The 25,693-nt window shown below is 38.7% G+C and overlaps 1 protein-coding gene across 1 annotated transcript in view; it reads right to left on the reverse strand.

Annotated features, from left to right (window-relative positions):
• Nucleotides 1–13,599: 13,599 nt before the first annotated feature.
• DACH2 (dachshund family transcription factor 2) overlaps nt 13,600–25,693 on the reverse strand; it is a 492,266-nt gene continuing 480,172 nt past the window's right edge. Inside the window, exon 13 of the mRNA XM_053662409.1 lies at nt 13,600–18,409. Coding sequence (XP_053518384.1) covers nt 18,405–18,409 — 5 coding nt within the window. The 3' untranslated portion in view covers nt 13,600–18,404. The remainder of the gene's footprint in view (nt 18,410–25,693) is intronic.

Below are 25,693 nucleotides of genomic sequence, written 5' to 3' on the forward strand. Positions count from 1 at the left end.
TTTCATTTGGGGATTGTTTCTTTGTCTTCCCATTGTTTGTGAGACTCTTCTTGTTATTCTCAGCTTCTTAGATTAATCTATTTTGACTCCCTGGTTTTATGGTGTGCCTTTCTGTGGTGGAATGCCTGTGAATTTCAGTGGTGCAGTGTCTTTCAGTTATCCTGTCATTCTCTGCTCCACGTACTCAAATATGCAGGAACTTTTGGATTCTCTCCTACAGCAAATTGCAATTTGTCTCTCTGACTCTACTATTGGGAGGCCTCTTCTATGGGTCCAGCTCTGGTCTTTTCATATTTTCAAGTTGATTGTGACTCTTGTGGGTAAATGAAAGAAAAGTCAAGGAAAGAAATAAAAGGAAGAAAAGGGTAGGGGAATGGAAGCAATAGCAATAAGTTTAGAAAGAAAAGAAGAAGAATAAAACAGAAAATCGGAGAAAAGAGGACAAAAATATCGAAAGATGAAACAGTAATAAAATTTAAAAGAAATAACAAATTACTTTTAAAAAGCAAAAAGATCAAGAAAAGGAATGGAAAAAGAAAGAAAAGTAAAAAAAAAAAAAAAAAGAATTAAAATAGCCCTGGCTGGTGTAGCTCAGTGGATTGAGCGCCGGCCTGCGAACCAGATAATCGTGGTTCGATTCCCAGTCAGGGCACATGCCTGGGTTGCAGGCCGGTTCCCTGCAGGCCAGTTCCCAGCAGGGAATGCACTAAAGGCAACCATACATTGATGTTTCTCTCTCTCTCTCCTTCCCTTCCCATCTAAAGATAAATAAATAAAATATTTTTTAAAAGAATTAAAAATAAAGTAAAGTTAAAAAAACAAAAACAACAACAAAAAGGAAACGTCACTTGTTGGTTTCAAACTAGCTGAACCAGTTTTTCTGGCTGCAGTTGATTGTTCTGGCTGAGGGTTGATTGTTGTGATTTTTTCTGCCAGCCCCTCTCAGGATCCAGACACTTGGCGCCTCTCCCTACCTCCCTACAATGGGGAACTAGGACTTCCTCACAGCGCTCCCCTCCCAGGGATTACCGCCATGGGCTGGTTTGCTGTGTTTGTGGGCACCTGCACCAGCCTAGTTGCCTGGTTCCCTCGTATTGAGTACAGACCTGCCCCCGTTCTGTTGGGAAGCTCCAGGCCCTCTGCCCAATCTTGGGTTCGCTGCCAAGCTGGGTGTGAAGCAGACCAGGCTGTTGTGTCTATTGTATTCAGAGCCCCACACTGTACCTATCATTTCTCCTGACCTGGCAACCACAGAGTCCTTGTTTGGGGCCCTTTGTCCTCAGTACCCTGTCCACAAACTCTATCAAACAAGTCTCTCCTGGCACCCCACCTTGTTTGGCCAAAAGGGAGGGGGTTGAGAGTCTCATCTCTTTCCCCAGGACCCCTTAGTGCCTGGGGCCTGGGGCTTCCAGATAGTCCGAGGGGGATGGACTGCAAGCTGGAAGCCAATCTGAGGACTGGGTGCTGACCTAGAAACTCTGTGCGCACGTCATGGCACTCTGTGTGGTGTGTACTGATCCCCTGAACTGTGTGCGGACTGAAATCCCTTCTGCTCCTGTGTTTGTCTGGGTCCCCTGGCCATCCTCCGTTGAAAAATCCTAGGGATGGAGCAGCTCCATGCCAGGCGCTAGACCCCTGAACTGTGCACAGGCTGAAATCCCTTCCACTGCTCTTTGCCTGGGCCACTAGGCCAGCCCCGGCCAAAAAATCCCAGGGAGGGAGCCCTAGGGGTGCTGAACGTTGGCCCAGGCGCCGTTAGGCACTCGCCTCCGGGCGCTGGTCCCCTAACCATGCACCTGCGGAGATCCCTACTGTTTCTCTTTGCTCATTCCCGAGACTACTGTACCGCTGCTGTCTCTCTACCCTCTGGTTCCTCCATGACCGTGGAGGTTTCTGGTCCCTTATTTTCATATACGCTTGGCAACTGCTGGCTTGCTAGCTTGTCCTCCTCTGATCGGACAGGTTTCTCTTCCTTTTGTAGTAGGAACTGGTATCTGCTCCATCCTATTCCATCACCATCTTGAAAGCCCCCTCAATAAAAATTTTAAAACAACATAAAAAATTATATTTTAAAATACTGGATTGGCCAATTTTTTTTTAGTTTTTTCTGTATGATATCTTTAGTAGTGCTTAGTTTTCTTTAACTTCATTAGAATCATTTTTTATTAATTTATTTTTAATTGATTATGCTGTTCCAGTTGTTCTATTCCCCCCTTCATTCCCCTCCCCCCTACCCCCCATCCCCACCATTACCCCCCGTTTAGTTTAAGACCATGTGTCTCAAGTTCTTTAGATTCTATATTTCCCATACTATTCTTGCCCACCTATCTATTTTCTATCTACTGTTTATGCTACTTATTTCTGTACCTTCTCCACCCTTCTCCTCCTCCCACTCCCCTGTTGCTAACCCTCCATGTGATCTTCATTTTTATGTTTCCACTCCTGATCTAGCTGTCCTTTTAGTTTGCCTTTGTTTTAGGTGTGGTTGTTAATAACTGTGAGTTTGTTGTCCTTTCACTGTTCATGTTTTTTTAACCTCTTTTTCTTAGATAAGTCGCTTTAACATTTCATATAATAAGGGCTGGGTGATGATGAACTCCTTGAATTTGATCTTATCTGAGAAGCACTTTATCTGTTCTTCCATTCTAAATGAAAGTTTTGCTGGATAGAGCAATCTTGGTTGTAGGTCTTTGGATTTCATGACTTGGAATACCTCTTTCCAGCCCCTTCTTGCCTGTAAGGTCTCTTTTGAGAAATCTGCTGACAGTCTGATGGGGACTCCTTTGTAGGTGACTGTCCCCTTATCTCTTGCTGCTTCTAGGATTCTCTCCTTCATTTTAATATTGGCTAATGTAATTATGATGTGCCTTGGTGTGTTCCTTCTTGGGTCCAACTTCTTTGGTACTCTCTGAGCTTCCTGGATTTCCTGGAAGTCTATTTCCTTTGCCAGATTGGGTAAATTCTCCTTTATTATTTGTTCAAATAAGTTTTCCACTGGTGGCTGTTCCTTTCTCCCTCTGGTACCCCTATAATTTGGATGTTGGAGCGTTTAAAGATGTCCTGGAGGTTCCTAAGACTCTCCTCATGTTTTTGAATTCTTGCTTCTTCACTCTTTTCTGTTTGGCCATTATTTGCTTTCTTCTGGTCCACTCCATTGATTTGAGTCCCAGTTTCCTTTTCATCGCTATTGGTTTTCTGTGCAATTCCATTCATTTCAATTAGTTTTGCCATCATATGTTTGTCTAATTTGTGGCTATAATCAACCAGTTCTGTGAGGATCCTGATGACCAGTGTTTTAAACTGTGCGTCTGAGAGTTTTGCTATTTCTTCATTGCTTAGATTTATAGGCTCTGGGGCTTTGAGATCTTCTTGAGCCATTTTTGGTCTGTTTGTGCCCGTTAAGTATGAGTAGCGGAGCCTTGGACTCCCAGGTCCCTGGGTTGTGATGCTGTATGTGGAGGCGGGGTCAGAGCGGGACATGGTGGCCCCCTCTGCTGTTTCTCGTGGCTGGGTGAAGAGCAGATCCTTAGGTGTTCACCAGGGCAGGGCCACTTAGGTCGCTGGATTATGATGCTGTATGTGGAGGCAGGGTTAGTGCGGGGAAATGGCAGTGCTTTCCGACAGCGCTTGCCGCTGTGGCTGCAGGCTTTCATCCAATCGCCCACTCCCTCGCTCGTCTATCCACACACGAATGCGCAATCACAGTCAACCCACAGCTCTACTCCCTCACTGTTTCCCTGAGATTCCTTGCTGAGTTGCCCACCAGGTCCAACCCTGAGCCTGGATTCCACGCGCCTGAGTCCATCTGGCCAAGTTTTCCTGTGCTATCCCGTTCTGCCAGCTGCTGGTTTCGCCCCTCTTATCGGTCAGGCTGAAGAATTTGTTGTTAACAGACTTCCGAAAAGTTCAATTTTCTGTGTTCTGGCTATGTTTTCTGTTGCTGTTATTTAGTTGTCTCTAAACTTGGTTGTGCAAGGAATCACAGTGTCTCCACCTATGCCTCCATCTTGGCGGAAGTCCAGAAACAATTTTTTTTTACATTGTATTTTGATAGCTGTCCTATCAGTGTGCATTAAAAAGAAACTAATCCAAACTGGTGAATTTTTGCGTAGCCATTTCAATAGTGAAGATGGAAGAAAATACACATTTTTAACATACTATGCCCTATTATTTTAAGAAAAATAAAAATGCAACTGAAATGCAAAAAATATTTGTGCAGTGTATAAAGAAGGTAGTGTCATTGAGCGAATGTGTCAAAAAGTGGTTTGGGAAGTTTGTTAGTACTATTGACATTTTGGCCAAATAATTCTTTGCTGTGAGGCTTGTCTTATGCATTGGAAGATAGTCAGCAGAACCCCTGGCTTCTACCCACTAGAAGCCAATAACTGGAGATAGCCAAAATTACTCAAAATCTCCAAATCAATACGGTTATTGGTGAAAATGAAAAAAGTGTGTTTAATTTCATGGAAAAATCTAAATGGACTTTTTGGCCAACCCAATACATAAATGACTATATACAATAGCAACAATAATTATCATATTCTTAGGAGTGCATGTAAAAAATGTGTAAGAACCCAACACTGAAATATGCAAAATATTTCTGAAAGAAGTTAAAGCTATATGTTAATGGAGATATCACCCATGCTCATGGATTACAAGACAATATATTTAAGTTCATTTTACCCTAATCTTTCTATATTAACACAGTACCAATGAAAATCTCCACAGAATTTTTTCTGCAAATTGACAAAATGATTCTAATTTTTATATACAAATAAAAAGGATTTGGAAAGTCACTATATCTCAAAAAGAAGAAAATAGCACAATTTGCATTACTGGATTTTGAGATGTGCAATAAAGCAACAATAATCAAGAGAGTTTAATAATGTCACAAAAAAGAAATGTCAGTGAAGTATAGGAAGACAAATATATACTCATGCTTATATGATTTTAGTTTTCACAGTCTTTTATATTTAACTGACATAACATAAAATTTACTAATGTGCACAATTCAGTGAATTAATATATTCAGAGTTACACAACTATCACCACAATGTCATTTTTGAACACTATTATCAATCACTAGTATCAATAAAATAATTGACATCTAAATAAAAAAAATGAGATGTCATTCCCTAGTGTCTGCAACATACTGGCCTTAGGCAGTGAGATAGGTCAGTAGGTAGATCCATGGATAGATAAATGTATACTAGATAACGTTTTATAAATTTAGATCATCACACATGCATTATTAATTTTCAAATGAGTGCATTCAAAATAAGTTTACATGAATTGAAGAGAACATGAAACTGAAATGAAAGTGAAGGAAATGCTGAAGATTCAAAGGTTACTTCCTTTGTTTGATAAACCTTGATGTCTCTTCACACTGGGCTTCAGAGAAGTGTGCGAATACCTTAATATGCTGAAAAATCCAATTTAAAAAAAAACAATTGAAAACGTTGTGAGTCACCAACATGATAAAACATCATCACCTATTTCTAAAAGCTTTGCATTTTAATAGGGTTGAAGTTAAGGCAGTAAGTAATTTTGGAGGTTTTCCCTTGAGCAACATAGTTCTTTTCATATGTAATTATTCTCTGAGTGCATTAGATAATGCTATGGTTCCCACAGCTGCATACACATCTATAAATCATTAATGAGGCAGTTAACTGAAACAAAACTATAAAAGGTTTGTATTACCCAGCAGAACCCTGTTTTAAGTGACTTCTAGTTATTTACAATTAATTTTTTTGGAATAATAATTGCAAGTAATTTAGGATTCTTTTATTTGGGCAGAAATTAGATATTGTCTATTCATTAATGATTTTTTCCTCTGTAACAGAGAATCTGTCAGTGACCAATATGGGGCCCGAGGTGATATTTTTTACTCAATTAAACCTTATCCTACTCTCCATTCCTTCCCTCCCTTTTTGCGTCTCTCCCACCTAAAACAGCATGGAGAGTTGGGCCAGTCCATAAATTTAAAGAAAATACGTTTACAAAAAAAAAAAAAAGGGATAAGCAAAATGAGCACAGGGAAACATACTTTGGAGGAATATTTATTTATTATTTGTTTTTGAAAGACTATCTTTTTTATAGTTTCTTAGTTCATGAAAATAATGTTACAAGTGAAAACCAAATAAAAGCTTTTTACATGTATCTGATAGGTATAAATGAATCACAGTACTTTGTGAAATGAGTGATATCTATAAAAATTGCCGTTTAAATATATTAAAATATGCTTTGCCATTCATCGACTCATTCTATATTGCTTGGTGTGTGCTGTAGTGTGGTTTGCGAAGCACAGGCTATTCTAATGTAACCCACTGGAACTTCCAGAAAGGGGGGGTAATGGTGGGGACGGGGGGGGTAGGGTGGAGGGGAATGAAGGGGGGGAATAGAACAACTGTAACAGCATAATCAATAAAAAAATTAAAAAAAAAAAGATTAGGATCCTGTCCCAAATTACTTGGCTTGTTGGCAGAGCACTCAGTCCTTCCTGAATAATCAGCTGAAGACCAGGTGAGGAGGAGTCTTGTAACCAAGGATTTGCAAAAGAAGCTGCGGAAAGACTGCAAGGGAGGGCCTACAAACTGAAGGGGTGTCCCCACTCCCAGGAGCTGGAGTGCCAGAGAGATATTTCAGAGACAGGAGGTTCCCCCTGAGAAACGTCAGATCTAAACCCCATGCCAGGCTCCCCAACAAGAGCAGGGAAAGGTGCGCATGTTGCACTGGACTGAGTGGGGTTTCTGTTTGCCCAAGAAAGGCCGAGTGCACTGGAGACATGGGCATCCTCTTGAAAGGCCAAGGCACCACATTCCCTTTGCAGCCACTCTGCAGTGACCTTGGGCTCTGGCGAGGGAAGGGGCTATAGACTGGAGTCTCCTGAGGAAAATCTAGGGTTCAAGGCTTTGAGAGATGCATAGGGGAAGAGCTGCTAGGAGCTCAGTGTGATGTTTTGAAGTAGCCATCTTGCTGGTACAGAGAAGTCACCTCAGAGCAGCATCAGCCTGAAAACAAGCAACTACCCCACCTTCTAGAATCCCACTTGCCCCGCCCTTGGATTCTAAGTCCTGCTGAGGAGTCAGCAGCATCGGCTGGGGTGTAGACGTCTGAACAGGCTCAGAGGGTATGAATAATGGGTTTTGGGGGTCCATTCCCCTCACTTTAACATGAAACTGACTGGCCTTTCCCTGTCCTGGGACATCCAATAGAAGCACTATGCCAGCTTCTGGCAAATCTAACCCCTGGGCTCTGGAGGTCGCACCTAGTTGACTACTAGGGGCTCTGCCCTTCTGATGGCAGGGCAAAAATTCAGGACAGACTCCTATGTGTGGCTCTGAGTCATGGAATCACATCTGCCACCTTCTCTGAAGTCTGAACAGCACCTCCCCCTTAGGAGACAGGCACTAGCCACATCCTCCCCATTCCACCAGAGACTTCTTCAGTGACTCAGCCTGGTGGGCAGCCAGTGGACAAGGGTGGGGAGGGGTAGATCCGAGGGTGCCATGGGACATTTTTGGGCCTGCTCCTGGCCTTGGTGCTGATAAAAGCCAGGCTTAGACTGCAGCTTGGTAAGGGCTGCTGAGGCGAATTCCACTTTGTGACAACATATTATTCAGTAGTTAAAATAAAGGAAATCCTGCGCTATACAACAACCTGGATGATATTGTAAGTGAAATAAGCCAATCATGGAAGAAGAATAGCAAGAAATTTTATTTATATGAGGTAATTAAAAACATCAACTTTGTAGAAGCAGAAAATTAGAATGGTGGTTGCTAGGAGTAGAAGATGGAAAAATGGGAATTTTTTCAAAGGGTATAACATTTCAGTTATACATAAAATGAATGCTTCAGAGATCTTTGGTACCACATTGTCCTTATATGTAATCAATACTGTGTTGTGAACTTAAAATTGTTAAGTGGGTATAACTCATGTTAAGTGTTCTTACCACAATAAAAAATAAATGTTCAGAATAATACAAAGATAATTTTAAAAACTGCTGGTGTTGTCATTGAGGCAGCTATATAATATCTGTATCCCCATAACAACCTTCCTAAAACAAAAAAAAAACACGATAAGGGAAAGAAAGGATTGCATCTTTCAAAAAATTGACAGGAAATCCTTACAAACTCCAGATTATAAGTAGGTACGGCCAAAGCATCAACAGCAGGATGTCCTGCACATGTATCAGTAGGTATGTTGTGACGGATAGCAAATGTGAAATCAGAAAAACAATACTACAAGCCACAGATATATAAAATATATATTACCAGTAAATACTCTGTCTTTTTTTATTATTGTTCAAGTACAGTTGTCTCCACTTTCCCACTACCATGCCCCCCACCCCCACCTCCCTCCCCTGATCCTACTCCCCTTGGTTTTGTTCATCTGTACTCTATAGATGTTCCTGAAAACCCTTTCCCCATTCCCCTCCATTATCCCCCCCCTCCCCTCTGGTTACTGTCAGTTTGTTGTTAATTTCAATGTGTCTGGTTCTATTTTGCTCACTTCTTTGTTTTGTTGATAGGTTCCTCTTATAGGTGAGGTTTTGTGGTATTTGTCTTTTACCATCTGGTTTATTTAAGTTACCATAATGCTCTCCACTTCCATCCATGCTCTTGGTGGAAATGCAGACTGGTACAGACACTGTGGAAAACAGTTTGGAATTTCCTCAGAAAACTAAAAATGGAACCGCCTTTTGACTTGGCAATTCCTCTGCTGGGATTATACCCTAAGAATCCTGAAACACCAATCCAAAAGAACCTATGCACCCCAATGTTTATAGCAGCACAATTCATAATAGCCAAGTGCTGGAAGCAACCTAAATGCCCATCAGTCAATGAATGGATCAAAAAACTATGCTACATTTACACAATGGAATAAATACTCTGTATTCATTTAAAAATGAAAGCCACCTTCACAACTGGTAACCTAGGCATACAGATATGAGAAGCAACAAAAGTGTAAATAGTCTTAAGAATGCCAAAGCTATCAATGCATGAAAAAACCAAGAGGACCAAAATGTACTATCAGTGCTATGATGCTTGGATATACACAGAAAAAAATTTTTATTGAAGAGAGAAATATACTTTAATCAAAACTATTAAGACCAATGATAAAACATGAGGTTCAAGAAAAAGTTTTTATTATTAGATAAATCAGAGAAAGCAAAGGAAACAAATCACAGTTAGGATTCTAATATTAGTGGTTAAAAGTATTGAGAGTTAAATTTCAGGTAACAGCCAGTTAATCTATAAGCCGAAATTCCCACATATAACAATTCTAATCTATTTTTAAACCTTTATTTATAACCCAGTGAGTCAAATTTTTGGAATATATCCAAAGAAAACCAAAATACTAATTTGAAGGAATATATGCACCCCTCTATTCATTGCAGCATCATTTACAATAGCTAAGATTTGAAAGCAGTCCAAGTGCTCATCAGTAGATGAGTGGATAAGAAAGCTGTGGTATATTTACACAATGGAATGCTATTCGGCTATAAAAATAATTCAATTTTACCTTTTGTGATGGCGTAAATGTACCTAAAGGGTATTGTGATAAGTGAAGTGAATCAGAGAAAGACAAACAGCATGATCTCATTTATATGTACAATTTAAAAAGAAAAATAATCAAAATAGAAAGAGACTCAGAGTTACATTGAACGGGTAGTTACTGGTAGCTATCAGAGAGGAGGTTGGGTGCTGGATGAAAAAAAGGTGAAAAACTTAAGTATTATATATTTGTGTATATGTGTGTGTGTGTGTATGTGACACAGACACAAATATAAAACACAGACACAGACAACAGTGTAGTGATAGAGGAAAAGAGGGTAGCAGGAGGTACAGTAGGCACAGGGAGGTAAAGTGGGGTTGGAGAGATACTTTGCTTGTGCTTGTGGGTGCACAATGCTGCATATGGATGACATTTTGTTGAGTTGTACACTCGAAACCTGTGTGGTTTTGTGAAAATTGATAGCAAGTGTGTCTCCTTAATTACAAGAAATACTGCTCTTAAATTAGAAATATCTAGAGCAAAATAGAAAAGTGTTACCTTGTGACATGTACCTGTCTCCCCTTCTGTACCATCATCCACTCCACCTATCCTACACTCCTCTTACATTAATCTCTCAGATGCTAGGTTCCTGTGATATGCTCATCGCTTTCTATTCAAGGGGCTCTATAATTTCTTCCTGTCTTACATCATCAAATCTTGTTTCCCACTAGAGTTGAACGAGAATTTGTGCTTCCTTTTAGTGGGTTCCTCATGGTGCCAAGGACCGGACACACTACTCTAAATTCTTAATGTTAGGGTTGGTAGGTGAGGATCTGTTCTCTTCACCCTTCACCCCTCAGTCCATCTTGTTCTCTAGAGCTCTATTCAAGTTAAATAATGCTGACCCATTATTCGTGCCTATAACATGTTCTTTCTCCTTTAGCTTTTGCACCATACACATTGCATTTTAATTATATAGCATTTGGAGTGACTTCTAAGTATATTGTAAACCCTGTTGCCTCAACCATAATGGAAGTTTCTTGTAATAGAAAAAATTATTTTCAATGTTAGATATTGACTTCCACCTAAATAATTGCTTTTTAATTTTAATTCTCCTGTTTGAGTATTTATGACAGATTTTTCTTTTTTGGTGTGCTCCTCTTGCTCTGGAATTTTAAAAAGTTTCACATCCTGCTAAGTTCAAATAATACCCAAAAGACAAGATCTACCATATTGTTAGCTTAAATTTTATGTAAAGTATTATGGATTTAACTTGATTAGAAGAAAGTCATTCAACCCTGGCTGATTTAGCTCAGTGGATTGAGTGCTGGATGCGAAACAAACAGTCGCCAGTTGGATTCCCAGCCAGGGCACATGCCTGGGTTTCGGGCCAGGTCTCCAGTAGGGGGTGCGAGAGAGGGAACCACACATTGATGTCTCTCTTCTTTCTCCCTCCCTTCCTCTCTGTCTAAATAGAATAAAATAAAATATTTAAAAACAAAGGCATCCAAAGGTGAAGACTCAATCACAATGTAATGAATTATCATGGCATGGCCTGAGAAGTTTATTAGCTGATTTCAACTGCATTTGAGCTTATTGTAGTGCATACTGGTCACTACAGCTTTGTGATTTAATTAAGGAAAGTTGTTGATGGAGCATAGATACATTACAAAGATTTTAATAAATATGCTTGATATCCAAGGCAGCCTCACCATTGTTAAATCAGTACATTTGCTTTGCTGGAATTTCAACCATCCACACTTCTAATCTTGCATCAGGACTTAAGGTCCCAGGTATGTATTCTTGGTTCTACTATCTTTAGTTGAAAACTATAAACTCTATAGAAGGACTGGCATGTAACTGAGATAAGGTATAAAAAGGCAAACTATTATATGGCCAGGATGAGGTTGATGAAGGGGACTTATTATTTAAACCATTAAAGAGCCGAGCTTCAGGATCATCATCCACCTCTAGGTGTGGATACAATAAAATGACTGCCACCCTTCCCAATGGGAGCCAACTACCTTCACACCTGACTTTCTTTTCAAATATCATAACTTAGCTTCTCATATATTTCCAAAGAGAATTGAATCAGGTGAAAATAATTTTAAAAAGTCCATATTTGATTTCAGTCATTTATTTACAAATATAAGCAGATGTGTTTTGTGTGTGTATCCTGAGTGTGTCACACATGCATGCACATAGTGCAAATGGGGATAAAACTGTGCATTCGTTTTATATTACCTGTAACATCTGAAGGATTTCTATCATTTTCAATAAGGAGCTATGTGTGTGATTTAAGGTAGCTTTCCTCCAATTGGTTGAAGTTGAAGTAGCAAAATTTTGCTTCAATATCAGTTTTGATCTTTCTAAAAATGATACAAACACTGTTTTGAATATGGCCTTTCCTTGATTGTGTGTTTACTTGGTGGCTGTAGATTTTTACAGTTTCTTACAAAGTTATTTTAGTCAGTCTATAGGTTTTTTTTTAGATTTTGTTTATTTATTTTTAGAGAGAGGGGAAGGGAGGAAGAAAAAAAGGGAGAGAAACCTCAATGTGTGGTTGCCCCTTGCATGGCCCTGACTGGGGACCTGGCCCACAACCCAGGCATGTCCCTCGACTGGGAATGGAACCAGTGACACTTTGGTTTTCAGGTTGGCACTCAATCCACTCAGCCACAGCAGCCAGGATCTTCTCAAAAATCTTAAAATTTTTCTAAATGTTAATGGTGAAGAGGTGATGGTGAGGTCAAACATGTATGGAATTAAGCAGCATGGTTCCAAAGTACAAGGCTTCCAGTTTGGGCCTGACTGGCTAGCAGCACTGTGGGGTGCAACATATCTTTTACAAGGTAGGGTGAGGAGTAAACCAGAAAAACTGACATGTTTCTTGGTCACCAGAATTTGGGTGGGCTCTGGGATTTTAACCAAAGAGAAGGCGAAGGAAGATAAGATCAATTGTAGGACAGGTCTACGGCATTGGGCTTTTGACAAAAATATGTAGCCTTGTTGTTTCATTAGGTCACAGGTGGCAAACACAAGGCCCTCCATCTTGTTTTATTTGGCCTGCACCTTGTTTCTACCTGGTGGCAGCAGCAAGCTCCTTGCCCCTAGTTAAGGAGTAGTTACATTTACACAGTCCTAAATTATATTCGGCTCTTGGAAGGCAACTGTGAGGCTGATATGGCCTCTGGTGAAAATGAGTTTGACACCACTGCATTATATATAAGGGACATTTAGATATGGATGCCTGGAATTTCTCTGGGCCAGAGTAGGTATAAGATCCTTTGTTTTCTTTCTTTCTTTCTTTCTTTCTTTCTTTCTTTCTTTCTTTCTTTCTTTCTTTCTTTCTTTCTTTCTTTCTTTCTTTCTTTCTTTCTTTCTTTCTTTCTTTCCTTCTTCTTTCTTCTTTTTATCCTCTACTGAAGGTGGTTTGAGAAGAAAGTTTTAGAAATACTACATATTCAGAAAACATTTTTCAGTCTTCACCCATCACACTTTTTCTTCATCTCAGGTCTGCTAGACTTCCTTCTTAGCAGTTTTGCTCAGCACACACAGCCAGAAACAGGAAGTCTGGTGTGATTCTGTAGAACAAGTGAGGAAACTACTGTTGGCCTATTGAAACAGGGGGGCTGAAAATACCATGTAAGTTCATATTTGTTTGAAAATAATCAAACCTCAGAAACCTTTTTTTAAGGGTTTATTTGTTTATCTTTAGAGGGGAAGGGAAGGAGAGAGGGAGAGAAACATCAATGTATGGTTGCCTCCGTGCATCCCCTGCTGGGAACTGGCCTGCAGGGAACTGGCCTGCAACCCAGGCATGTGCCCTGACTGGGAATCGACCCGCGATTGTCTGGTTCACAGGCCCACGCTCAATCCACTGAGCCGCACCAACTAGGTGCAGAAAGCTTTTCAAATGCTTTCCCAGGTCCTATATTTTCATTTGCACCATGACTCTTCTTCAAGGACTGCAGCTGGAAACTTGAAAACAAAAACTTAGTGACAACTGACAAAGTCAAAATGCTTTTATTTATGCTGAAGTTTAGCAAGTACATTTTAAACAAAGAAGGTGTACTTTAACTTAATATATGGTAGAACAGAGAAACCATACATATGTTTCTAGTCTCTAACACACTACCAAATTTCTTTCTCTTAAAAGACAAAAAGCCAAGCTGAAGTGAGCATAGAAAAGCATCAAATATGGTCAAGATACTTAAGCCATGAGGATTTAGCTCATATTCTTAAACTGGTCAAACTAATGCGAGGACAAAGTTCACATCATTGCTTTTTAAATGTACACATGTTCCCTTTTTTTATAACACAATATAGGTTGAATAGCTGCTTCAGTAAATAAAGCTTTGCTAATAAACACAACTGCAGTAACTCCATGTTGAAGATTTTCAGAGATAAACTGGAACGATGAGCATCTTCGTTCGTGTAAAGTCAGGTTGAGCACAGCTGTTGACCCATTGCTAAACAGTAAAAGTTACCTCCTTTAAAAACAGAAAGCAAGTTAGTTCTTCGGAGGATTAAGTCAGATCCGTGCTTAAACATACTAACCCATCTTCAGGAACCTAAATGATGTGATGTGACAGGCTTCATTCAGTATCAATAAAGGTTGAAATTTTATAGCATTCCTATGTGTCAATGCATCGTTTTCACAGATTCCCTCCAGTTTCATGCTACAGCTTCTGTTCTTTCTACAGCACTGACATATTACGACTCTTTTCATAAACTATGATGTGTATAGTTATCTACATTACTTTTGCTTTTTGGACATAATAGTGATATTTGAGATCCCTATGCTGCACCGAAACAGAGAGAAAGGAGTGTCCAGTCATGACATAAAGGAATGACAGCTTTGAATACTTAGCATTTTCTCTCAAGTTAACCGGGAGACTGTGTGATTCTTTTCCAGTTCTGATTCTGATTTTAACCATAGTGTTGGGTCAAACCAATATCTATGGAAATGTTGGTATTCAAAAGAACCCATTCCTTTCCAGGGTTAGAAAATATTTGATGGTGTGGGGAAAAACTCTAATTGGAATTAATTTTTAAAAAATGTCTCTACCTCTTTTAGTCTAGCCTTGTTCTCTTCCATTGCCATGGGTTAGGGCCTCAGGCTGTAGCCAGCAACCTCATAAAAATTAGTCAGAAAAGAACCAGTAAACAAAATGTGGACGATCAGTACAAATCCATCACCCACACTTAGGAAACACTTAAAGTCTATGTGTCTGAGTGAAATGTATCAATTTCACATAGAAAAGAGACTGCATTTTCATTGTTGGACTGATCAGCCAAGCCTAAAATACTAATTCAGTCATGTCAAAGCTTAGCATTGTCAGGAGGGAAATATATCTTTTTTTGAGCCTTCTGTATAACATCTTTAAAATACTTATTCTTTTTGTGTAGAAGGTATTGCAGAGTGTTGGGGGAATTTTCTGGATAGTACCTCTGAACCAAAAATAAGGGTATGGTAAGGGATAGAAGAACAAAACAATTTGTGTTTATGCTGCTGTCATGACCTGGGGGGGTCAGAGTTCATTTCAGGGCAAAAGGACAAAAGGCCTATGAAATTCACCTGAATACTTCCAGTGACCAGAAGAAAACAAAACTTGAATTTTTGAAAACTCCCTGGCCATTTGCCACCCCAGAGAATTATTCAGACTCCTTTGTGGCATCTGAGAATATTTATTCTGATCAAATTCACCAGATAGGTGCTCTGTTTTCCAGCCTACCTCATCCTCTGTACACAAAGCCTAAATGTCAAAGAGAAGTTCTTCAACATCAAAAGGTAGACACTCATTTTACCAGGATTGAAATGTATACAAAATAGCTAAACTGCTTAACTCACACAATAGAAACTGTGAACATTACAAACTTGAAAGCGATTACAAAACAAAACTAATACCCAGTGAAAAAAACGGGACATAATCCTAGTAACAAATGCCACAAAGCAATCATCACTGCCCTTTAGAAAAAAAGGAAATTTGGGAAAATCTCCCTCGTTTAGCATGTTTAATTATATACCTTATAAAAAAGACAAACATTTCTGCCACATCATTAAATGTGCCAGTTTATAAGGCCTATCACGAACTGTTTCCAACAGCAGCTCAAAAATCCAAAGAAAAATGAAGTCAGCAAAAAGAAGACAGTATTACTATGAGTCCATTTTTCTATCCAGAATACAATGAAAGTGAGATTTCGTAGTAGTAAAAGTTTTGCTCCTAACTTAGCATATAATAGTAGCAAAATATACTTTCGTGTCACATGCTAACACTGACGCATTGTGTTAATGGTTCACAGGTACCAGTACTGAGCGATCCTAAGAGAGGAGCCAACGCTGACCTGGTAACTAACACGGGTCCTTGGAGCGATCTCAAAGTTCGCCACATTTCCATTTCTGAATGCATTTCGGCTGCAATATGAGTGATTTATCATTTAGTACTAGCTGTCAAAGTAAACTCCTAGATAAAACAGAAACATCTGGCACCATAAACAGAGGAGAGCAGTAGCTGAATTTTAATCCGGACCTGGCCTACTCACTTCATTAGGAACAGAAAACAGCTAATTTGTAATTGAATGTTTCGTGTTTTTAAGAGGGTTTTGGACTGGAGTCCAAACAGGGATGATGTAATATGCATTTTGGAAGTCAACAAGATTAAAGATCAGGAAGAACCAGGAACCAAGCCTCTCTGCAGAGGGAGCTTGGGAGCTTGCAAGGAGTGACACCCACTGACATTTGGGGATAACTGACATTCAGTGTTTTAAGATTTATTAGATAAGTAAAAGGGAGAATTTGAGACACAAATATGACCATTTTAAAAATAAGGACAAAGGCCCATACAGTCCTTCCACACCAGGGATGTGCCTCTGCGGATCAGCTGAGTTATCTCAAAAACACCAACACCTGACTCTTCCAAATTTAAATGTGTGAGTCTCTTATATACAGGGTCTGGCACAACTAACACCCCTTTTAATTACAAATCTTTTATCACAAAATCATAAGCATGTAATTCTGTAACATAGCAACATTATACTCAAGCACACCATGTGACATAGGTGAAGTGTTTAGATTAAAACTATAAATTATCACACCCATATTATTACCCTACCAACCACACTCCAGCAGGCATTACTTCTGCTGGACCCTGTGTATCTGAGGCTGACGAAAAGGAAAAAGCTAAAATTGGGTGTCATAATAAAGGCAGGTATGGGGGGAAAGGCCAGAAAAAACACAGGTATGCATTATAGTTCAACCAAAGTCAGTTAAACATACCTATCTGGAAAAAGACACTAGTTTGTTTTTAAGTGACTTGGTTCATTTGAAAATGCTGTTCAATGTCCCCTATAGTTCAATAAATGCAGTTTGCTTGTCAAATAATGAGACTTTTCTGGGTATTACATTTTTAGTTATACCTCTGTGCTATTTAATTCAGATATTTGGCATTCATAAAATGTTTTAAAATTTTATTTAAATGCCCCAGTCCTCCTCCATGACATACTTCTAATTTGCATTATTATACTAACTTCGGTTAAAGTAGATACAAGTAGACCTCCTTCTGCAGACTCTAGAAAGCACAAGAAGCCAAATGCCTGTACCACATAAGAAAGTTCTTCAGAGCATGAAATGACTGGAATGTCACATTAGTATGAAGTGATGTCATATTTAGAAGTGTGTAGAGTAGGTGGCCATTCCAGAAGAAATGGCACGTAGTGCCACAGGGAAGTGATTACGGCCTTTTCCATACAATGAGTGGCACTTTTGTTACAACAACCTCATTCTTGAGCACATGTAAGAATAACAGAGTGGATCAGATTTTGCTTGGGTAAGGTGGGCACTTTAGGAAGGGCATCAGATCATTTCAATCACTCGAGTACCATTTAATATATTATAGTGCTCTATTTGATTCTTAGGAAGCATGAAAATAATGATGACAGGTATTTGTCATCTGCATTTGGATAAGTGTCCATTAAGTAAACAGTTAAAGATATGTGAGGCCATTTCCTGGACAATTCAAGCTAAATGACCCATTTGGTTCTAATCATTAGAACATTTTAGGCATCTTGCCATGTGTAAACCAGAGGGTGTGCGAAGGAAAGTACCTGTGATGTGACCGACCCATCATATCTGCCTTTTTCCTTGCGTATGCCTACAGATTTTTTTGTTGTTTGCTTGATAATAGCTTACTAAAGAGGAAGCAGTATTGAAAATGGGAGGACAGCAGAAAAAATTCAAGGGGTGTTTTCGGTAGCTCGTGCATGTGTTTATATCACTGCCTTCTTTACAGATTAGGAATGTGCTAGTAGAAAGGGATTAAGTAAACTGCTCCCCCATCTACATATGAAAAGAACTGGCCATGGTGATATCTACAAACTGGACTTCTCTCTATTCCTTTAGAGAGCACTACAAGCAACATGTATCTTTTAGAAAGATGAGCTCTAAAACAGTCATAACATATATTGATCATTTGCACAAATGGATTACCCTCTCACATCATTCCTGTTCAATCCCAGGTCAGCCGAACAGAAAGCTATTTCATAGCAATCACAGCTTGAAGTGGCTGTGTCTGCCACACCATTTAGACATAGCATTTTCTCTGTCTAAAAACTTCTTCCACCTACTTACCCCACTAAGCTGCTGTGTGGAACAAAAGGGTTATCGAAGTAACAATATCATAAGCATCATTATGATTATCCCCTAAAAGTGTGGAAAGCCCATTCTCTAGCACATTTTGCCTGTACGTGCAAGGTTTTATTTATTGGTAATAAACAAACAGAAACTGACGGTTCCATAGTTTAACAATGTGAGCATGAATGCTAAAGAATTACAACACTAGAGAAGCAGGTAACTGCCACAGCGCGCTATTTGTGCCTATGATCAGTTGGAGTTTGGGCATCAGCGTTCAGGCTGCAAAGAAAACAAAAAAAAAGCAGATCAAAATTTCATTCCAGCAAAACCAAATCCAAAATCTACATAATGAACTCTGAAAACCACAAACTGGTTTTGTAGTATTTTGCCATGCTATATATGTTCTTCAGTTCAATGAATCCGTGCACAAGAAAAGCATTGTTTTATTTGGCTTATTCCTTCACCATATATTCCTCGATGTATGTTTCATTCTATTAAAAATGAAATTATACAAAGGTGAGCAAAACTGTAGATTTACAGTAGTTGAACACTTAATCTCTGGGGGTGATATTGACAACATAAAAATGGTGTAAATGATATTCCATAACTCTAAAATATACTTATGAGCCCCTTATGTGTGTTCCACTGCTTTACGGCCTGCAGTGAAGCGCATGACTAGCTTAATAAGCAAGGCATTTAGAAAGGTTTCTTTTCCCCTTCACAGACTAAAGATCCGCACCATTCTGTGAGTTGAAATCCTTGTCAATGATTTCCCCTCAGGATGAGGTTTCCTTCCCTGATATAATGGTTATTTAAAAGGAATTTCTCACTGCTTTTTGAAACTACCAAGAACTGTGTCCATAATGTTTTTTGAAGGTTTAAATTTATGTTTAGAAAAAAAATTTTTTTCCTACCCAGGACTCATGGCTTCCCACCCCCCGCCCTGGTGTTTCCTCACCTCTTATTCACCTGTATAAATAATGGGATTTTCTTAAGAACTAATAGTTTTCTCATTGCTACCATGCTTTGGGGAAGCAAATGTTTCTTTTGAGTAGCTAACTTATCTGTGAACTAATGGCAATAGTTTACCAATAATTTCTCTTTTTTTTTCTAGTAATTTCCCCATCTTTCTTTCCAGGGAACAGCCTACAGATAACGCTAGCCCAATCAAATCTGATCCTTTTGTGTCTAAAGACTCACAATCTCAGGAGAGGCATGTTTTAAAATACCAGCCATCTTCTGCACCCAAGTTCTGAGTCAATTGAGAATAGGAAACTAGAGAAGAAACATTTATGGTGCTTTTAAAAAAGCTAACAGAGAATTTGGTAAGAATGTTGCCCAAATAACCATTTACATTATTAGGGTAAAGTAGCTGCCATCTTCGGTATGTAGATCATGACCAATGTTAATGCCCAGACATTAAACAAGTAAATCATATATTGTCAAGGGACTTTAAGGAGGAATGAGTTCTGTATAAAGTTCTAAAGAATATCTTTTTTTAAAATTCACTTTTATTTTCAAAATCAATGTTACATGGCTACTGTACATGAGAAAGAAGTTCCCCAGAACAAACAAATGAAAATTTATCTTAGTGACCCACACACAGTAAAGAAATCTGGCTTAAAATTCTATAACTGAGTGTCTATAAAGGTCTAATTCTGCTAGGGTGATATGAGTTTAGCCACAAATAGGACACTTTCTTTCTACTGCTATTTCATCTTCTCTAGACAGTTTTAAATAGAGAGGACAGATGTATGGTATTTGTGTAATCCTCACCCAATCTCTGCAAAGTCCTAAGGCAGAAGTTATTAAATTATACCTGTTTAATTAACTACACACTGGTGAAGCCATCCCTCCACCCCTTATGGGTTGTTTTGCGTGGGAATATTGTACTCCACTTAATGTATCCTGCTAGCTAATGAACTATGACAGATTTTCACAGGTATGTAAAGATAGTGGTACTATCGTATGGAATGATAGTAAGGGCAATTGGAGAGGGATTTTAGCCCCCTGTGTGTTAGAATCTGTCATCAGTTGCAAGCCAATTAACTTCTCTTAGGTTATTTCCATACTCACAAAACAGGGGTCATGATATCTTCCTTACCTATCATATGGGCATAACCCTGCTAGAGGACTAGGTCCTCTTTGTGACTGAATGGTTACCAATGAGGAAGCACAAAGTTCTCTAAGCTATCCAAATACTAGGATTATTTTCCCTGATTATTCCAATTTGGGGCTATCAACTCCTCCTTCCATCTACAATGAGCAACTTGGCACAGAAGAACCACATAGCACAAATTTTATGTGCCAATAAATGTGGCAGCAACAGAGTAATTCTATTTTTTTAAATATTTTTATGTATTTACTTTTAGAGAGAGGGGATGGGAAGAAGAAAGAGAGGGAGAGAAACATCAATGTGTGGTTACCTCTCATGTGTCCCCTACTGGGGACCTGGCTTGCAACCCAGGCATGTGCCCTGACTGGGAATCAAACAACCTACCCTTTGCTTCACAGGCCCGTGCCAAATCCACTGAGCTACATCAGCTGGGGTAATTCTATTTTTTAAAGTGGCGTGACAACAATGGCCTATTGTCACAGCCTTCTATGAAAATGGTGCCTGTTTTCTTCATTAAAACACACATATGCCCTGGTTGGTGTGGCTCAGTGAATTGAGTGCTGGCTTGCACACTAAAAGGTCATCAGTTTGATTCCCAATCAGGGCACATGCCTAGGTTGTGGGCCAGGTCCCCAGTAGGGAGCACACAAGAGGCAAACACACATTGGTGTTTCTCTCCCTCTCTTTCTCCCTCCCTTTCCTTCTCTCTAAAAATAAATAAATACAATAGAAAAAATGTGAAAGTGAATAATAAGACAAACTTTTAATGAAAGAAAATCTTTCCTTTTCTGTGCTTCTCAGATCTACCTGGGATAGGGTGAATCTTAAGCTTAAAAAATTGTATTACATATGTAAAGAGAATGAGGCATAAAGTAACTGGTTAAGCAGTTATAAGAGGTGAGTTAAACAACCTTTCTAGATCATAGTCAGAAAGATGTTTTAATTAGTAGATTACTTTTGTATACCCCAAAATGCTGACTAGCAGAACAACCTATTTTGGTCTGAAAACCTTACCATCTTGCTATCACTATAACTACAACATCATCTATTATGTGAGTGAGATATAAGTAGAATTGTAACTCAGATTTGTAGATAAAAATTTTTACCATCATCACAATTAGTGTGACAGACTTTCAATCATTGCAAATATTCAGTTAACAATACAATGATAAGCACTGCAAGCAACCCCATGGCAACTAGGCCCTAAATTATCACACGATGTAAGCTTTTCACATTCTTCCAAGAAATAACTAGAAGAATACTGTGTGCTATAACCTGAAAGGTATTTCACAGCCAAAGCACATGGTCTGGGAGGGACCATCAATCAAGATTTGGAAAAAAAAAAAAACTTGTGGAGGATGAAGAAAGTGAAAGACGAATATTTCCTGGGGAAGAAAGTAAAAATCTCAGGCCATCTAGAAAAACATACAGGGAAAAAAAAACCTACTGCTTTAGAGAAATATGCTCGATCACAGGTGTGGGGGGGGTTGCTAGAGCCTTACCCACTCTGTGATGGTGGCTCAGCAGAGGTTTCCCTGGGTGGTAAAATGTTCCTACTCTTCAAGGAAGCATTTAAGAGGAAAAGGTTTCATTTCTCACAATTTCTCTAATCTTTGACATGCTGTACAGTTTACAAAACAATATTTCCACTTTAAAATTGGATATTAGAGTGCCTGTGTATATCTTCCAACATGTTACAAGACAAGAAATGGGAGGGAAATTAATGATTAATGACAGTAGGGCAGGAAGTAGTCTGTTGGAGTTGGTAGAAAACCCTATAGAGAAATTCTATCTGTTCTCCTTTTAATTTTTCTTGTCATATCACATACATGACAGGAAATCATAGGTGATTTATCATTTCAAGTCCTCCTACTTGCTCCTAGCAGCAATTTCGCTGCTGTTCTACCAAATTCTGCAATGACAAAATGAGCTCAACAGTAATTGCTTGCAATATGTTTTGGCATGGCATCTTAAGCTTTTTTGGAGGAGTGTTGTTAAAGATTTCCAAGCAAGTAGCGAAGAGGGAAGAAATAGATATTGCGAATCAAGGAAGACTATTTGCAGTTCAGGCTGATTTTGAGATAATGGGTAAGAATATACATATTGATATATCTTTGATAGTATAAATATATGTTAAAAGTTATATATTATAAATATCTATATTAAATGACACTGTAAAATATGTGTGTATTTTTGACATCATAATTAAAATGCCAAAGGTTAAAGATAAAGATAGAATCTTAAAAGCAGCAAGAGAAAAACGTTTAGTTACCTTCAGGGGAGCTCCCATAAGACTGTCAGCTGATTTCTCAAAAGAAAATTTGTATGCCAGAAGGGATTGGCAAGAAATATTCAAAGTCATGAAAAGCAGGGGCCTGCAACCGAGATTGCTCTGCCCAGCAAAGCTATCATTGAGGATCGAAGGGCAGACAAAGAGTTTCCCAGACAATGTAAAGCTAAAGGAGTTCACCATCAGCAAACCTTTATTCCATGAAATGTTAAAGGGATTTATTTAAGAAAAACAAGATCAGGACTATGATCAGAACAATGATCAGAGCAATACCATCAGAACTAAATGGCAAAAAGTACATATCTATCAACAATTGAATCTAAAAATCAAAACTAAGCAAACAGGAAGAACAGAGATAGAATCTTGAGTATGGACAGTGTTTGGATGGTTGCCAGATGGGACAGGGGAGGGAGAGAATTGGTGAAGAGGTGAGGAGATTAAGAAGTACAAATAGGAAGTTACAGAGTAGCTGTAGGGATGTAAAGCACAGTATAGAAAATGAAGTAGCCAAAGGACTTATACACATGACCCATGGATGTGAACAGTGGTGTGGGGGATTGCCTGAAGAAGTGGGGGGTGCTGAGTAAAAGGGTCAAAGGGGGAAAAATCTTGACAATTGTAATAGCATAATCAATAGAATATAATTTAAAAAGAAAGAAAAAAAGAAAGCATGAGTAAAGTCAGGGAGCATTCCCCCAGATTAAAAAAAAATTGTGTCCATTGCTTTTAGACTCAAATGATACTTTAGTCAATTTGCTTTGTATTCTTCAGTGTCATCTTAACCAAGTTGTGCATCAGTAAGATCATGCACATTATATTTTAGAGTGCTCAGTCTATAATGGCGGAGTAAGCCCCCACATTTTTTTAGAACAAAGAAATGGTTCAGATGGAAGAAAAGGTTAAGTAGGTTTGATTTGATTTACTTTTTTAAGGATTTTATTTATTTATTTTTAGAGAAGGAGAAGGGAAGGAGAAAGAGGGAGAGAAATATCTGTGTGTAATTGCCTCTCACATGCCCCCTACTGGCGACCTGGCCAGAAACCCAGGCATGTTCCCTGACTGGGAATGAAACTGCCAACCCTTTGACTCACAGGTTGGCACTCAATCCACTGAGCCACACCAGCTAGGGCAAAATTTGGTTTACTTTTGACATGTAGACTGGACTTCATATCTACTTCAGGAGTGTTAGTATAAAAAAACCAAACTATTACTTAAGATTCCACCATATTTATGGAAAAATGTCAGAGGAAATGTGTATCCCAGTGTTAATTTTGTGCTATTGTCAATCATACAGCCAAAAAAGCCAATGTAGTAATTGATCACAGAGTTTGACATTACCCTTGCAGAGACAGTTCCTAATTTTCTGTTTTGTTTTGTTTTGTTTTCCCCAAACAAATGTAGTAGCAGAAACAGGAACAATATGTCACTCTGCCCTTGTATTTTATGGTATTGTCTCCCCTGAACTTTTTATTTTATTTTATTTCACTAGTAGAAAGTCCATGAAGGCTGTTGTCTCTTTTCTAAAGTGCACAAGCTTCATATACCAGGTTTGTTTGCTCTGTTGCTATTAAGATGATGATGTCCATTTTCCAAAATTTAAGAAACATGTGCTGCCAACTGTTCCAGTAGCCCCTAATAATGAGATATAGTCAGACAAAAGTTAACTAAGGTATAAACATGCAAAAGGAGAAGTCTCCCTGCGATCATAAAATGATGTTATTTTCTGTTCAGTAGTTCACGTTACTGCTGTTCATGCTAATTAATTAAAGGAACTGTTGCTGTAATGTGCAAACAGGGAGTCTGAGAAACTGAGAGGGCTTTTAGGTCTCCAAGTGAAGTTAAGTCAATCTGGGCGCAGGCAATCAAATGTAATGAAATCACTTGTCAGTGCTAAGCTTGCAAAAACTGTGAAGTTTGACTGGGGAGTAAAAGGATTATAATTAGATTTCCAATAGGATAATAACTAAATGGCAGAACACAGTAAAGAGAATATATGACTTCGTTAGCTAATGGTACCACTGTTTGGTTTGAGTTTTTATCAGCACTTTGGTAGTTGTGCTAATTTAATGTGCTTTTATCAGCAAAAATGCACTACACAAATGGTACTCAAATGTCATTTGCAAAAATCATTGATCTGAAGGTGCACTTAATGACACTGGGTATGTTTATTTTATGTGAAGCGGAGATTGGTTGATAAGATGGCTGATGTACTTGTCTTGCAGGCCCCCCACTGAGTTATGAGAATCGAAGCAGGGAAGTAGTAGTGGACGGGTCCAGCACAAAAAACACCCTGTTTTATTACCAAATCTTTTATTACAAAATCATAAGCATGTCATTCTGTAACATAACAATGTCACACTCAAGCACACCATATGAAATTCTGGGTGAAATGTTCATTAAAACTATAAATTATTACACTTGTATTATGACTCTAGGAACCACACTCCAGCAGGTGTTATTTCTGCTGGACCCCATACACGTTCCACTGAATCCTTCACCTCCAGCTATAGTGGACATGCCCATCAAAATGAGTATGTATTCACTGTTTGATCACCTTAAAATATTCAGGAAGGGTCACTATCATAGACTGCTAAAATACAAAATATACACAAATGTTTTTCTTGGACCATGGTCCATGCATGATATCGTGTCTGTCAAACAACATCCAAAGCATGAAAGGCATGAGATATCTAAGCTAATTAGATTTCAAATACGTGTTTGAATCTGGCAAGTGGAAATTATCATAAAATTGTATATAACTTTATTCCTTCCCAGCATGACCAAGCAACATTCTCCAGAGTCCTCTTTAAACTCTCTTAAGGAGATGTCACCATGCAACTCATTGAATTTCAAAGGGAAAGCACTAGGGAGACTTCTATCCAGCACAGGTACTGACAATAGGAAGAGATAAGACTTCACTGGGGCTTGAATTGTTCGCTGTGACGGAGACACATTTTTTTGAAATGGCATCGGATCGGCATACATGAATTGACTCTTACAAACAATGTTAGGGAATAATCTTGCTGTTTAAAAAATGGTTAGGTGATAGAATTAAAAATGATGAAAATGGTATTAAAATCAGCCACAAAAGAAAAATAAGTATAACAGACAAGAGTAAAAACTTTAGGAAGAATGGAAAAATAATAGTTAGCCTTGC

The sequence above is a fragment of the Artibeus jamaicensis genome, unplaced genomic scaffold (genome assembly GCF_021234435.1).
Source record: "Artibeus jamaicensis isolate MK-2021 breed Jamaican fruit bat unplaced genomic scaffold, CSHL_Jam_final contig_241, whole genome shotgun sequence".
Classification (NCBI taxonomy): domain Eukaryota; kingdom Metazoa; phylum Chordata; class Mammalia; order Chiroptera; family Phyllostomidae; genus Artibeus; species Artibeus jamaicensis.